The sequence below is a fragment of the Scyliorhinus torazame genome, chromosome 19 (genome assembly GCF_047496885.1).
Source record: "Scyliorhinus torazame isolate Kashiwa2021f chromosome 19, sScyTor2.1, whole genome shotgun sequence".
Lineage (NCBI taxonomy): Eukaryota > Metazoa > Chordata > Chondrichthyes > Carcharhiniformes > Scyliorhinidae > Scyliorhinus > Scyliorhinus torazame.
Window position 1 is genome coordinate 31,040,845 of NC_092725.1, and position 16,969 is coordinate 31,057,813.

At 51.5% G+C, this 16,969-nt stretch overlaps 1 protein-coding gene across 1 annotated transcript in view; it reads right to left on the reverse strand.

The window, feature by feature from the left end:
• LOC140395888 (uncharacterized) overlaps positions 1 to 16,969 on the reverse strand; it is a 145,885-nt gene that overhangs the window by 29,595 nt on the left and 99,321 nt on the right. The window contains exons 7-9 of the mRNA XM_072483958.1: positions 13,773 to 13,805; positions 10,255 to 10,303; positions 897 to 979 (exon numbers count right to left, since the gene is read on the reverse strand). Coding sequence (XP_072340059.1) covers positions 897 to 979; positions 10,255 to 10,303; positions 13,773 to 13,805 — 165 coding nt within the window. The remainder of the gene's footprint in view (positions 1 to 896; positions 980 to 10,254; positions 10,304 to 13,772; positions 13,806 to 16,969) is intronic.

Consider the following 16,969-nt stretch of genomic DNA (forward strand, 5'->3'; position numbering starts at 1 on the left):
GCAGAGAGTGCAGTCGAGAGGCTGGCAGGACGGGCAGAGAAGAGGCAGATGGAGTTCGATATGGAGAAGTGTGAGGTGCGAGGTTTGATGAGGACAGAGGCAGTTTCGACTCAATGGCGTAGTTTGAAAGAGGGTGCAGGGACAGAGGAACTCGGGGGGGAGGGGGGCGGAGAGATACATGGACAGTGATCTTTGAGCGTGCAGTTGACAAAAACGTACGGGATCTTGGGCTCCATCGCGTACAAAAGCAAGGGAGTAAAGCTCAACCTTCACACTCTCATGTTTCGCCTCCAACTAGAGTATTGTGTCCCATCACCACACTGCAGGGCGGGTGTGAGTGTCCTCGGGAGGGTGCGAATCAGGGTGGAGGCGGAGGGGAGGTGGTTACCATAACTGTTCCTGGGGTGAGGGAGAGGTTTTGTCGACAAGGTTAGGTTTGGAAAGCTGGAGTTGCAGCGATGGAAGGTGGAGGGGGGATCAGATCGAGGTGAACAAGCTGGTGATAGGATTGGATGGGGGAGGGTGGGGGGGAACGAAAAGCTGTTCCCAATTGGTGGACGATACAAGGTCTGGGGAAAGAGGTGGGAGAGGGAGAGAGAATTAAGATTTAGCGGAAGGTATTGGGGGGAGCGGAACTTTCATTGCAAAGCGAGAGCTAAGGACCTGGAACTTGCTGCTGACACAACATGGTGGCAGCGGTGATGCTCAATGATGTCAATTGGACGGGTACGCGAGGGGACTGAACTTGATGGTCTCCAGGGAGAGAGAGAGAGGTGGGGGGGGCACAGTGGGCTAGTTGTAAGAGAACCAGCATGAAATCAATGGGCAGAATGGACTCCTTCTCTGCTCTTCACACTTCACGAAAAGAGTGACGAAGTGGCAGATGAAATACTCACCACTACTGATCCTATTGACATGGGATGTCCGGGAGGTTGTCTGGGGTGATGTGACAGTTGCAGCGTTATCTGGTATCACCACACTATCAATTAAAATAGACCAGGTTACTCGCAAGAAACGAGAGTTAGATGCAGAGTAAAGCTCCCTCTACACTGTCCCCAACAAACACTCCCAGGACAGGTACAGCACGGGGTTAGATACAGAGTAAAGCTCCCTCTACACTGTCCCCATCAAACAGACCCAGGACAGGTACAGCACTGGGTTAGATACAGAGTAAAGCTCCCTCTACACTGTCCCCATCAAACACTCCCAGGACAGGTACAGCACGGGGTTAGATACAGAGTAAAGCTCCCTCTACACTGTCCCCATCAAACACTCCCAGGACAGGTACAGCACGGGGTTAGATACAGAGTAAAGCTCCCTCTACACTGTCCCCATCAAACACTCCCAGGACAGGTACAGCACGGGGTTAGATACAGAGTAAAGCTCCCTGTACACTGTCCCCATCAAACACTCCCAGGACAGGTACAGCACGGGGTTAGATACAGAGTAAAACTCCCTCTACACTGTCCCCATCTAACACTCCCAGGACAGGTACAGCACGGGGTAAGATACAGGGTAAAGCTCCCTCTACACTGTCCCCATCAAACACTCCCAGGACAGGTACAGCACGGGGTTAGATACAGAGTAAAGCTCCCAGTACACTGCCCTCATCAAACACTCCCAGGACAGGTACAGGACGGGGTTAGATACAGAGTAACACTCCCTCTACACTGTCCCCATCAAACACTCCCAGGACAGGTACAGCACGGGCTTAGATACAGAGTAAAACTCCCTCTACACTGTCCCCATCAAACACTCCCAGGACAGGTACAGCACGGGTTTAGATACAGAGTAAAGCTCCCTCTACACTGTCCCCATCAAACACTCCCAGGACAGGTACAGCACGGAGTTAGATACAGAGTAAAGCTCCATCTACACTGTCCCCATCAAACACTCCCAGGACAGGTGCAGCACGGAGTTAGATACAGAGTAAAGCTCCCTCTACGCTGTCCCCATCAAACACTCCCAGGACAGGTACAGCACCGGGTTAGATACAGAGTAAAGCTCCATCTACACTGTCCCCATCAAACACTCCCAGGACAGGTACAGCACGGGGTTAGATACAGAGTAAAGCTTCCTCTACACTGTCCCCATCAAACACTCCCAGGACAGGTACAGCACGGGGTTAGATACAGAGTAAAGCTACCTCTACACTGTCCCCATCAAGCACTCCCAGGACAGGTACAGCACGGGGTTAGATACAGAGTAAAGCTCCCTCTACACTGTCCCCATCAAACACTTCCGGGACAGGTACAGCACGGGGTTAGATACAGAGTAAAGCTCCCTCTACACTGTCCCGATCAAACACTCCCAGGACAGGTACAGCACGGGGGTAGATACAGAGTAAAGCTCCCTCTACACTGTCCCCATCAAACACTCCCAGGACAGGTACAGCACGGGGTTAGATACAGATTAAGGCTCCCTCCACACTGTCCACATCAAACACTCCCAGGACAGGTACAGCACGGGGTTATATACAGAGTAAAGCTCCCTTAACACTGTCCCCATCAAACACTCCCAAGACAGGTACAGCACAGGGTTAGATACAGAGTAAAGCTCCCTCTACACTGTCCCCATCAAACACTCCCAGAACAGGAACAGCACGGGGATAGATACAGAGTAAAGCTCCCTCTACACTGTCCCCATCAAACACTTCCGGGACAGGTACAGCACGGGGTTAGATACAGAGTAAAGCTCCCTCTACACTGTCCCCATCAAACACTCCCAGGACAGGTACAGCACGGGGATAGATACAGAGTAAAGCTCCCTCTACACTGTCCCCATCAAACACTTCCGGGACAGGTACAGCACGGGGTTAGATACAGAGTAAAGCTCCCTCTACACTGTCCCCATCAAACACTCCCAGGACAGGTAGAGCACGGGGTTAGATACAGAGTAAAGCTCCCTCTGCACTGTCCCCATCAAACACTCCCGGGACAGGTACAGCACGGGGTTAGATACAGAGTAAAGCTCCCTCGACCCGTCCCCATCAAACACTCCCCGGACAGGTACAGCACAGGGTTAGATACAGAGTAAAGCTCCCTCTACACTGCCCCCATCAAACACTCCCAGGACAGGTACAGCACTGGGTTAGATACAGAGTAAAGCTCCATCTACACTGACCCCATCAAACACTCCGAGGACAGGTACAGCACGGAGTTAGATACAGAGTAAAGCTCCCTCTACACTGTCCCCATCAAACACTCCCAGAACAGGAACAGCACGGGGATAGATACAGAGTAAAGCTCCCTCTACACTGTCCTCATCAAACACTTCCGGGACAGGTACAGCACGGGGTTAGATACAGAGTAAAGCTCCCTCTACACTGTCCCCATCAAACACTCCCAGGACAGGTACAGCACGGGGATAGATACAGAGTAAAGCTCCCTCTACACTGTCCCCATCAAACACTTCCGGGACAGGTACAGCACGGGGTTAGATACAGAGTAAAGCTCCCTCTACACTGTCCCCATCAAACACTCCCAGTACAGATACAGCACGGAGTTAGATACAGAGTAAAGCTCCCTCTACAGTGTCCCCATCAAACACTCCCAGGACAGGTACAGCACAGAGTTAGATACAGAGTAAAGCTCCCTCTACACTGTCCCCATCAAACACTCCCAGGACAGGTACAGCACGGGGTTAGATACAGAGTAAAGCTCCCTCTACCCTGTCCCCATCAAACACTCCCAGGACAGGTACAGCACGGGGTTAGATACAGAGTAAAGCTCCCTCGACACTGTCCCCATCAAACACTCCCAGGACAGATACAGCACGGGTTTAGATACAGAGTAAAGCTCCCTCGACACTGTCCCCATCAAACACTCCCAGGACAGGTACAGCACGGGGTTGTCATGATATTCAAACACACACATCATGATAGACACACCAACAGACAAATCAGAACACACAACACCACAACCAATCACAGACAAGGACAGGGACAGGATAAAAGAACAAACACGACACCTGGTGGTCAGTATTAGCTGGAGAGGAGGACAAGGACCGACCTGCTACATGACACACTCAGGGAGACACCACGTGCAGAGTATCCAGAACGAACTGTATATAGAAGATAAAAATAAAATAGAGTTGTACCAAATACAACTGTGTTGGTTCATCTGTGCATCAGAGCACCCAACACCACATGGTACAGGAGTGGATCGATACCTGCCGGCATACCTCAGTGTACAGAGACAACCAGCAGTGCCCAGGCAAAATGATAGAGCTCCCGGTTCCGCAGCCGCTCCAGTGCTCGAGGCGATCTCTGCGAAAACTGGCGGCGATTCCGGCGAGCGTTTGAATTGTTCCTGGTGGCAGCTGAACTCCAAGACCTGGATGATAGCGAAAAAATTGAATTTCTCCTCACCATCGCCGGTGCAAGGGCAAGAGAAATATTCACAAGGTTCAGGTTCTTCAGGAGGCAACAAAGGTACGATTACCAGGCAGTCCTGAACATATTCGCCAAGTACTGTGAGGAAAACGCACTCCAATCGGCAAGTAAAGGTAAGAAAAGCGGCAGTACTCACCTCGTGGCCGGGATCCCAGAGCCCGAATTCCCAGAGGCCGAAATCCCGGGCCTGAGAGAGGGCTGGGTCGAGGTCGGCGGCCATCTTGCTAAAGGTATCACGCTAGCACAGTTGCGCGAGCAGTGCGCAGAACCGGAAGTTTCGTTTGCGCATGCGCGAGACGCTGCGCATGCGCAGTCAAGAAAACGGCCATCGGTGAAGGAACAGCGATCTGCGCATGCGCAGTCGCTTACTACGTGCTACATACCGAGCGTCAGGATGTCAGAGGCCCCAGACCGCACCAATTTAAAGGGGAAATGTCCCAAATCCAATTTAAAGGGGAAACGTCCCAAATCAAAAAAACAAAAATCTGTTAAAGCTGTAAAACAACCTTCCCTCACCTGGAATGACAGCACAATGCCTCAAATTGACCCAGGAGATGAATTTGACCTCCAAAGAACCCTGCAACAAGCAGTTACCTACGCACAAGCCGATGATTCCGACCTCGAATACTTCGATAACGATCTTTACATTTTTTCTGGACCTCGCGAGCCCAATGACAGCTCCATGGTCTTAGACGGCTACGACCGGGACGAACCTTTCGTGTTGCACATTGGCGACCCCCGCATCGAATCCGATGCAGATGCGGATTCATTTTTCGGATTTGAGGATCTTCAATCCAGCAGATATGACGTCCCAACTTATCAGTGCAGGATGATGCTGCAGCCTGACATTAACAGACAGGGAGCGGTGCAAGCACACGGAGAGCGCCCTGCTGCCACACAGAGCGTGGTCCACGTCCCGCTCAGCGTTCCCGACTCTACGATAGAAAAAACGCTTGACTCCGATGCGCAGTCCTTGCAGGAACAAGACCATGAGGGTCTAGCAACCTCTCCTGACCAACCAGCGGCAGACGATGCAAGTCTGCCATGCTCACGTGAACAGCAAGAAGGCTATAACAGCCTACCATGCTCCACTACACAGCAGCATGACCATGACGGTCTCTCATGCTACAATGAAGGGCACAGCGCTGATGACTGTTCAAGCCCAACTGAAGACAAGCCAAAGGAATCGCCTCCTCCAAGCCCGAAGAAAAAAGGTTTATGCGCTGACCTTCAGGATCATTATAGCCGAACAGAGATTAATAATGCTGCACGGCCACAGAAGGATGCTGAGGATTTGCTAACGAAATTAATTGTATGTTTAACTTGCAAGGAGCAGACTGAGAATTGCCAGTGTTTTAGTACGGATCGAAAAAATGGACAAGACATTGATCCTCAGGTAATGGAAATAACACAACCTGAATCATATCTACAGCAGGGACAAATGTCTCCCTTCAACTCAACGCCGCAAAGTCCCAACTTCGGAGACCAGCAGTTAGTCAGTAATGACTCTTCAAACCTTGAGGGGAACATTAACTGCATTGAATCTATACACACTCCACTGATAAATGAGCAGAACATTGGAGCAAGAATCCTGAGGACACCGACATCGAGTAGCCAGATAACAAATTTAAACCCCCCAGCAGTTTCAAGTGAACCAAGTGTGCTTTCCACTAATGGTGAAGATGCAGATAAGGTCGACCCGATTATCCATTGTACCACACTAACCCCAGTGATTAAGCAGTTATGTATGGGGAGTATAATGTGGGCAATTGAGAACAGTAAAAGAGAGACTGTGACCATGCCAGTCCCAGCAAAATCAGACCCAGAGACTATGAAGGCATGTCCATTAGACAAAGATACATATGAGGTACCTGAGAAGAAAAGTGAAACGGAATGTTCTTTGGAAAATAGTACAATGTCGATAGAAACATTGGATCCTACATTCGAGACCATACATATGGGAGAATTTGAGGATAATAAACAAGGTTCTGCAATGTCTGGGGGAAGATTTAAAATACCAAAGAAGAAAAGCCCAAATGAAGAACAACGGCAAGACAATGACAGCCCACCGACATGGTGTGCACCACCAGCTGAAAACTCTGACAATTTACCCAACCTGCTAATGAGGATCTATCCACGGGATGTGAGACGAGTGACGACAGCATCCCACTTCCCATGCAAAAGGTGCAAGGTGACAGACCTCGCCTAGTGCGTACCGAGGCACTCGACGATCTCGGTGGGACCACTGACGACTGCGGTGGCGGCGCACCGCTTCCACCCTGGATGGCTCGAGCCTCTCCACTGGTTGGTGCATTCCTGCATGTTCCGACTCCAGAAGTGCAGCTTCAGGGAATCTCGGCTGCCTCCTGTGAACCTGTTGGGACTCCGGACGGGGAGCATCGACGGAAGGCAGACCGGACTCCAGATGGGGAGCAGCCAAACGCCGACTCTGAGTCGCGTACGCCAGACTTTGCTCCGGACGGGCAGTGTCGCGGCCTCGGTGATGGCACGCTCAGGGTGACGGCGGATGCCACGGCGACAGGGAATGGATCGCGTGGCAGTCACACTGGGTCGGCAGTGGCGACCAGCACCGGCGGTCCAAGATGGACACACCAACTCGCGCCATCGCCAGACGTTGATGCGAGCAACAATTCTCTCTCCAAGGCGACATGCTTCGACGTTTCTCTGCGGAGTCGCCCTTCCGGCACAGCAGGTGGCCGGAACCAGCGTACACGGTCTCGGCCAACTTCCACATCTGGCACAGTCATCGCCTTGCATGATATTAGTGATGGTGCTTCTTCAATGGCAACGACCCATCGGCTACAAGATGCCGTCCACCACAAACATAAAAAGAAAAAAGACTCCACCTCGTTCCTGGTATGCATGGCGGATGGATTGGGGCGTAGGCGCAATCGGCGAGCCTTGCGCCGCCTTCCACGCTCGCAACTGAACCGTGCGCACACGCCGGATCCTCCACTGGTTCCCAAGGATGACTTCGTGGAGATGCCACGGATCATGCCCCTTCCATTGCCACCCGTGACCAGGCCACAGCAGCTAAAATCCTCCCCATGCAGAAGCTGAGGCTGTTTCTGGGACCTTGCCACCTGTCAAATCCAGGGCAAACTTTATTGAAGCAGACAAGTATTTTCTCCCTTTTGAGTTGGCATGCCAGTCGAAATGTCCCCGCATAGTCAGCACATCACTTGACTGTTTACAGAAATTAATTGCCTATGGGCATCTCACTGGTAATGCCCCAGACAGTACAACACCTGGCAAGAAATTAATTGATCGAATCATAGAGACAATTAGGACCACAAACCGACGAAGGTGTTCAGTTGCAGATAATTAAGGCCTTACTAACTGCAGTAACATCTCAGCACATAGAAATACACGAAGGAACTGTGTTACAGGCTGTTAGAACGCGCTACAATATTTGCCTGGCCAGCAAAAGCTTAATAAACCAAACCACAGCCAAGGCAACACTAACACAGATGTTGAATGTTATATTTGCACGAATGGAAAACCAAGCACTGCAGGAAGTAAAACAAATGGTAAAGTAGAGACTTCGGCAACAGCATCGCCTCCAACAGTCCAAGGTGAACCAGTGTGAACCCGAATCTCCACAACTGAACCGACTTGAGGACCAGCCTATTCTTGAGGTGTCACGGGTGCCTGAATCAGGCCACCTCAATGAAGTCGACAAACATGTTCGCGAGGATACAGAACCAGAAAATGGGACGGATATTTGTAATGCCGAAAGTGAACAAACAGAAGTTGACCAGGCTTGTACATCAGCCGGTGGTTCTTGACCCACCCTTGAGGCGGTCAATCCGAATTCGTCGCCCACCTACTAGACTGGATTTATAACACTGCTCATACGTTTAAACGTCAAACACTGCTGTATTATAACCTGTTTTTGTTTGATTGTTCCAGATATTGTTTGACCGGACCACTAGTCAAAGTTTTTTTGCATTCATGTTTTGTTACGGTACAACCTCATTAGCATGACGCACCCGACATCGCCCCATGTATATAGTTACGTTGTATGCACATGCTGTAAATAACACATACACACACTCTTAGATGCACACACAACACAATTATATTTATAACCAGGTAGCCACATATCTTTGTAAAAAGGCAGATGTCATGATATTCAAACACACACATCATGATAGACACACCAACAGACAAATCAGAACACACAACACCACAACCAATCACAGACAAGGACAGGGACAGGAGAAAAGGACAAACACGACACCTGGTGGTCAGTATTAGCTGGAGACCAGGACAAGGACAGACCTGTTACAATACACACACAGGGAGACACCACGTGCAGAGTATCCAGAACGAACTGTATATAGAAGATAAAAATAAAATACAACTGTGTTGGTTCATCTGTGCATCAGAGCACCCAACACCACAGGGGTTAGATACAGAGTAAAGCTCCCTCTACACTGTCCCCATCAAACACTCCCAGGACAGGTACAGCACTGGGTTAGATACAGAGTAAAGCTCCCTCTACACTGTCCCCATCAAACACTCCCAGGACAGGTACAGCATGGGGTTAGATACAGAGTAAAGCTCCCTCTACACTGTCCCCATCAAACACTCCCAGGACAGGTACAGCACGGGGTTAGATACAGAGTAAAGCTCCCTCTACACTGTCCCCATCAAACACTCCCAGGACAGGTACAGCACGGGGTTAGATACAGAGTAAAGCTCCCTCTACACTGTCCCCATCAAACACTCCCAGGACAGGTACAGCACCGTGTTAGATACAGAGTAAAGCTCCCTCTACACTGTCCCCATCAAACACTCCCAGGACAGGTACAGCACGGGGTTAGATACAGAGTAAAGCTCTCTCTACACAGTCCCCATCAAATACTCCCAGGACAGGTACAGCACGCGGTTAAATACAGAGTAAAGCTCACTCTACACTGTCCCCATCAAACACTCCCAGGACAGGTACAGCCTGAGGTTAGATACAGAGTAAAGCTCCCTCTACACAGTCCCCATCAAACACTCCCAGGACAGGTACAACACGGGGTTGGTACAGAGTAAAGTTCCCTCTACACTGTCCCCATCAAACACTCCCAGGACAGGTACAGCACGGGGTTAGATACAGAGTAAAGCTCCCTCTACACTGTCCTCCTCAAACACTCCCAGGACAGGTACAGCACGGGGTTAGATACAGAGTAAAGCTCCCTCTACACTGTCCCCATCAAACAGTCCCAGGACAAGTACAGCACGGGGTGAGATACAGAGTAAAGCTCCCTCTACACTGTCCCCATCAAACAGTCCCAGGACAAGTACAGCACAGGATTAGATACAGAGTAAAGCTCCCTCTACACTGTCCCCATCAAACACTCCCAGGACAGGCACAGCACAGGGTTAGATACAGAGTAAAGCTTCCTCTACACTGTCCCCATCAAACACTCCCAGAACAGGCACAGCACGGGGTTAGATACAGAGTAAAGCTTCCTCTACACTGTCCCCATCAAACACTCCCAGGACGGGTACCGCACGGGGTTAGATACAGAGTAAAGCTCCCTCTACACTGCCCCCATCAAACACTCCCAGGACAGGTACAGCACGGGGTTAGATACAGAGTAAAGCTTCCTCTACACTGTCCCCATCAAACACTCCCAGGACGGGTACCGCACGGGGTTAGATACAGAGTAAAGCTCCCTCTACACTGTCCCCATCAATCACTCCCAGGACAGGTACAGCACGGGGTTAGATACAGAGTAAAGCTCCCTCTACACTGTCCCCATCAAACACTCCCAGGACGGGTACCGCTCGGGGTTAGATACAGAGTAAAGCTCCCTCAGGTCAGTCTGGCGGTCACTACTTACATGTAGTTGGTGTTTGTGTTCGGATAATCAGTCTCATCATCACTGCTTTCTGATAAGTCAGGGAAATACAGATCAGCTATTGATTATCCAACAGACTCAACAACACTACTCAACACACACACACTCCCCAACACACACACACTCCCTAACACACACACACTCCCTAACACACACACACAGTCCCCAACACACACACACTCCCCAACACACATACACTCCCCAACACACACACACACTCCCCAACACACACACAGTCCCTAACACACACACACAGTCCCCAACACACACACACTCCCCAACACACATACACTCCCCAACACACACACACACTCCCCAACACACACACAGTCCCCAACAGACATATACTCCCCAACACACACACACTCCCCAACAGACATATACTCCCCAACACACACACACTCCCCAACACACACACACTCCCCGACACACACACACTCCCCGACCCACACACACTCCCCGACACACACACACTCCCCGACACACACTCCCGAACACACACACACACCCCAACACAAATACACACTCCCCAACATACACATACTCCCCAACACACACACACTCCCCAACACACACACACACACACTCCCCAACACCCACACACACTCACCAAAATACATACTCCCCAACATACACACACTCCCCAACACCCACACACACTCACCAAAATACACACTCCCAACATACACACACTACCCAACACTCACACACACTCCCCAACACACACACACACTCCCCAACACACACACACACTCCGCAACACTCACAAAGACTCCCCAACACACACACACACTCCCCAACACACACGTACACTCCCCAACACACACACACTCCCCAACACAAACACACACTCCCCAACATGAACACACACTCCCCAACATGAACACACACTCCCCAACATACACCACTCCCCAACACACACACACTCCCCAACACTCACACACTCCACAACACAAATACACACTCCCCAATATACACATACTCCCCAACACACACACATTCCCCATCACACACACTCCCCAACACACACACACAGACTCCCCAACACACACACACACTCCCCAACACACACACACACTACACACACACACACACTCCCCAACACTCCCACACTCCCCAACACACACACACACTCGCCAACACACACACTCTCCCCAACACACACACACACTCCCCAACACACACACACTCCCCAACACACACACACTCCCCAAGAAACACACACTCCTCAACTTCCCACACACACTCCCCAACACACACACACACTCCCCAACATACACGCACACTCCCCAACACACACACTTCCCAACTCACATACACAGCCAACACACACACACTCCCCAACACACACACACTGCCCAACACACACACACTCCCCAACACACACACACACTCCCCAACACAAACACACACTCCTCAACACACACACTCCCCAACACACACACGCTCCCCAACACACACACACTCCCCAACACACACACAGACACCCCAACACACACACTCCCCAACACACACACGCTCCCCAACACACACACACACACTCCCGAACACACACACAGACACCCCAACACACACACACACACTCCCCAACACACACACGCTCCCCAACACACACACACACACTCCCCAACACACACACAGACACCCCAAAACATGCACACTCCCCATCACACACACTCCCCAACACACACACACTCCCCAACATACACACTCCCCAACACACACACACTCCCCAACATACACACACTCCCCAACACACACACACACTCCCCAACACTCACACTCCCCAACACAAACACGCTCCCCAACAGACACTCCCCAGCACACACACACACTCCCCAACACACACACGCTCCCCAACACACACACTCACATTCCCCAACACACACACACACACTCCCCAACACACACACAGACACCCCAAAACAGCACACTCTCCATCACACACACTCCCCAACACAGACACACTCCCCAACACACACACACAATCCCCAACATACACACACTCCCCAACACACACACACTCCCCAACACTCACACACACTCCGCAACACTCACACTTCCCAACACACACACTCCCCAACACACACACACACACACACACTCCCCAACACTCACACACTCCCCAACACACACACACACACTCCTCAACACACACTCCCCAACACACTCACACTCCCCAACACACACACACACTCCCCAACACACTCACACTCCCCAACACACACACACACTCAACACACACTCCCCAACACACACACGCTCCTCAACACACTCACACACACCTCCCAACACACACACGCTCCTCAACACACTCACACACGCTCCCCAACACACACACGCTCCCCAACACACACACATTCCCCAACACACTCACACACACTCCCTCACCGACATCAATGACTGTGTTAATGCATCCAGTTATTGACATTTGCCAACATATCATTGAAGGCACAATCATCCACACACATGCAGTACACACTCGTATCCAAATGTGTACACGCACAAGATTGGGCTGATAAAAAGCGATTCGTATTCACATCTCAAACCACATATTGCTGAATGCTTCATAAGACGCAGTTTGCATCATCGGGTGAAGCAGTCCATGTCCAAATGCGGCAAGACCTGGGCAATATCCAGTTTTGGGCTGGTAAGTTATATTGGGTCAGACAAATGCCAGGCAATGACCATCTCCAACAAGCCCATTGACATTCAATGGCATTACCATCGCTGAACCCCCACAATCAACATCCTGGGGGTTACCATTGATCAGAAACTGAACTGGACATAACCATATTAATACTGCGACTGCAAAATTAGGTCAGAGGCTGGGAATCCTGCGGAGAGCAACTCACCTCCTGACTCCCCCCCCAAAGCCTGTCCACCATCGACAAGGACACAAGTCGGGAGTGTGATGGGACCCTCTCCACTTGCTGGATGAGCGGCGGATCCAACAACACTCGAGAAGCTCGACACCATCCAGGGCAAAGCAGCCCCGCTCGATCGACACCCCATCCACAGACACTCACTCCCTCCAACACCGACACACAGCAGCAGCCGTGTGTACCGTCTACAAGATGCTCTGCAGCGATTGGCCAAGGCTCCTTCGACAGCACCTTCCAAACCCGCCACCTCTACCATCCAGAGGGACAGGGGCAGCAGACACATGGGCAACACCCACCGCCTGCAAGTTCCCCACCAAACCCCACACTCACCATCCTGACTGGGAAATATATCGGCCGTTCCTTCACTGGGTCAAACCCCCTCCCTAACAGCACTGTGGGTGTACCTACACCACACGGGGCTGCAGAGCCTCACCCACCACCTTCTCAAGGGGCAATTAGGGATGGGCAATAAATGCTGCGCTTGGCCAGCGACACCCACACCCCGGGGAACAATAAGGTTGCGGAGACACAAATCCGGTTGCAAGCCCCATGATGATATGGAAGAATCACAGGTCAACAACACAGCAAAGATTCAGACAACGGGAAGCATCTTACCCTTGGCAGTGTTTTCGTAGTTTGGTAAACTTTCTAAAACAGAGCAGAAACACAAAATTACATTCGGAATCATGGGATGGAGAGACAGAAAGAAAGAATAGAATCAGAGAGAGAGAGAGACAGCGAGAGAGTGAGGCAGTGAGAGAGAGAGCGAAGGATTAGAGATGGAGATAGAGGGGGATTGGAGATGGAGGGAGAGAGGGAGTGAGGGATTGGAGATGGAGGGAGAAAGAGTGAGGGATTGGAGATGGAGGGAGAGAGTGAGGGATTGGAGATGGAGGGAGAGAGGGAGTGAGGGATTGGAGATGGAGGGAGAAAGAGTGAGGGATTGGAGATGGAGGGAGAGAGTGAGGGATTGGAGATGGAGGGAGAGAGGGAGTGAGGGATTGGAGATGGAGGGAGAAAGAGTGAGGGATTGGAGATGGAGGGAGAGAGTGAGGGATTGGAGATGGAGGGAGAGAGAGAGTGAGGGAATAGAGATGGAGGGAGAGAGAGGGTGAGGGATTGGAGATGGAGGGAGAGAGAGAGTGAGGGATTGGAGATGGAGGGAGGGAGAGAGTGAGGGATTGAAGATGGAGGGAGAGAGTGAGGGATTGGAGATGGAGGGAGAGAGAGGGTGAGGGATTGGAGATGGAGGGAGAGAGAGTGAGGGATTAGAGATGGAGGGAGGGAGAGAGTGAGGGATTGGAGATAGAGGGAGAGAGAGAGTGAGGGATTGGAGATGGAGGGAGAGAGAGTGAGGGATTGGAAATGGAGGGAGAGAGAGAGTGAGGGATTGGAGATGGAGGGAGAGAGTGTTAGGGATTGGAGATGGAGGGAGAGAGAGAGTACGGGATTGGAGATGGAAGGAGAGAGAGTGAGAGAGTTTGGAGATGGAGGGAGAGAGAGAGTGAGAGATTAGAGATGGAGGGAGAGAGAGAGTAAGGGATTGGAGATGGAGGGAAAGAGAGTGTGAGGGATTGGAGATGGAGGGAGAGAGAGAGTGAGGGATTGGAGATGGAGGGAGAGAGTGAGGGATTGGAGATGGAGGGAGAGAGAGTTAGGGATTGGAGATGGAGGGAGAGAGAGAGTGAGGGATTGGAGATGGAGGAGAGAGAGTGAGGGATTGGAGATGGAGGGAGGGAGAGAGTGAGGGATTGGAGATGGAGGGAGAGAGTGAGGGATTGGAGATGGAGGGAGAGAGAGAGTGAGGGAATAGAGATGGAGGGAGAGAGAGAGTGAGGGATTGGAGATGGAGGGAGGGAGAGAGTGAGGGATTGAAGATGGAGGGAGAGAGTGAGGGATTGGAGATGGAGGGAGAGAGAGGGTGAGGGATTGGAGATGGAGGGAGAGAGAGTGAGGGATTAGAGATGGAGGGAGGGAGAGAGTGAGGGATTGGAGATAGAGGAAGAGAGAGAGTGAGGGATTGGAGATGGAGGGAGAGAGAGTGAGGGATTGGAAATGGAGGGAGAGAGAGAGTGAGGGATTGGAGATGGAGGGAGAGAGTGTTAGGGATTGGAGATGGAGGGAGAGAGAGAGTAAGGGATTGGAGATGGAAGGAGAGAGAGTGTGAGGGATTGGAGATGGAGGGAAAGAGAGCGTGAGGGATTGGAGATGGAGGGAGAGAGTGAGGGATTGGAGATGGAGGGAGAGAGAGTAAGGGATTGGAGATGGAGGGAAAGAGAGAGTGAGGGATTGGAGATGGAGGGAGAGAGAGAGTGAGAGATTAGAGATGGAGGGAGAGAGAGAGTAAGGGATTGGAGATGGAGGGAAAGAGAGTGTGAGGGATTGGAGATGGAGGGAAAGAGAGCGTGAGGGATTGGAGATGGAGGGAGAGAGTGAGGGATTGGAGATGGAGGGAGAGAGAGTAAGGGATTGGAGATGGAGGGAAAGAGAGAGTGAGGGATTGGAGATGGAGGGAAAGAGAGCGTGAGGGATTGGAGATGGAGGGAGAGAGAGAGTGAGGGATTGGAGATGGAGGGAGAGAGTGAGGGATTGGAGATGGAGGGAGAGAGAGTGAGGGCTTGGAGATGGAGTGAGAGAGAGTGAGGGATTGGAGATGGAGGGAGACAGTGAGGGAAAAGAGATGGAGGGAGAGAGAGAGTGAGGGATTGGAGATGGAGGGAGAGAGAAAGTGAGGGATTGGAATTGGAGGGAGAGAGAGAGTGAGGGATTGGAGATGGAGGGAGAGAGAGATAGGGATTGGAGATGGAGGGAGAGAGAGAGTGAGGGATTGGAGATGGAGGAGAGAGAGTGAGGGATTGGAGATGGAGGGAGGGAGAGAGTGAGGGATTGTAGATGGAGGGAGAGAGAGAGTGAGGGAATAGAGATGGAGGGAGAGAGAGAGTGAGGGATTGGAGATGGAGGGAGGGAGAGAGTGAGGGATTGTAGATGGAGGGAGAGAGAGAGTGAGGGAATAGAGATGGAGGGAGAGAGAGAGTGAGGGATTGGAGATGGAGGGAGGGAGAGAGTGAGGGATTGGAGATGGAGTGAGAGAGTGAGGGATTGGAGATGGAGGGAGAGAGAGAGTGAGGGAATAGAGATGAAGGCAGAGAGAGAGTGAGGGATTGGAGATGGAGGGAGAGAGAGAGTGAGGAATTGGAGATGGAGGGAGAGAGAGTGAGGGATTGGAGATGGAGGGAGGGAGAGAGTGAGGGATTGGAGATGGAGGGAGAGAGTGAGGGATTGGAGATAGAGGGAGAGAGAGTGAGGGATTGGAAATGGAGGGAGAGAGAGAGTGAGGGATTGGAGATGGAGGGAGAGAGAGAGTGAGGGATTGGAGATGGAGGGAGAGAGTGAGGGATTGGAGATGGAGGGAGAGAGAGTGAGGGCTTGGAGATGGAGTGAGAGAGAGTGAGGGATTGGAGATGGAGGGAGACAGTGAGGGAAAAGAGATGGAGGGAGAGAGAGAGTGAGGGATTGGAGATGGAGGGAGAGAGAGAGTGAGGGATTGGAAATGGAGGGAGAGAGAGAGTGAGGGATTGGAGATGGAGGGAGAGAGAGTTAGGGATTGGAGATGGAGGGAGAGAGAGAGTGAGGGATTGGAGATGGAGGAGAGAGAGTGAGGGATTGGAGATGGAGGGAGGGAGAGAATGAGGGATTGTAGATGGAGGGAGAGAGAGAGTGAGGGAATAGAGATGGAGGGAGAGAGAGAGTGAGGGATTGGAGATGGAGGAAGGGAGAGAGTGAGGGATTGGAGATGGAGTGAGAGAGTGAGG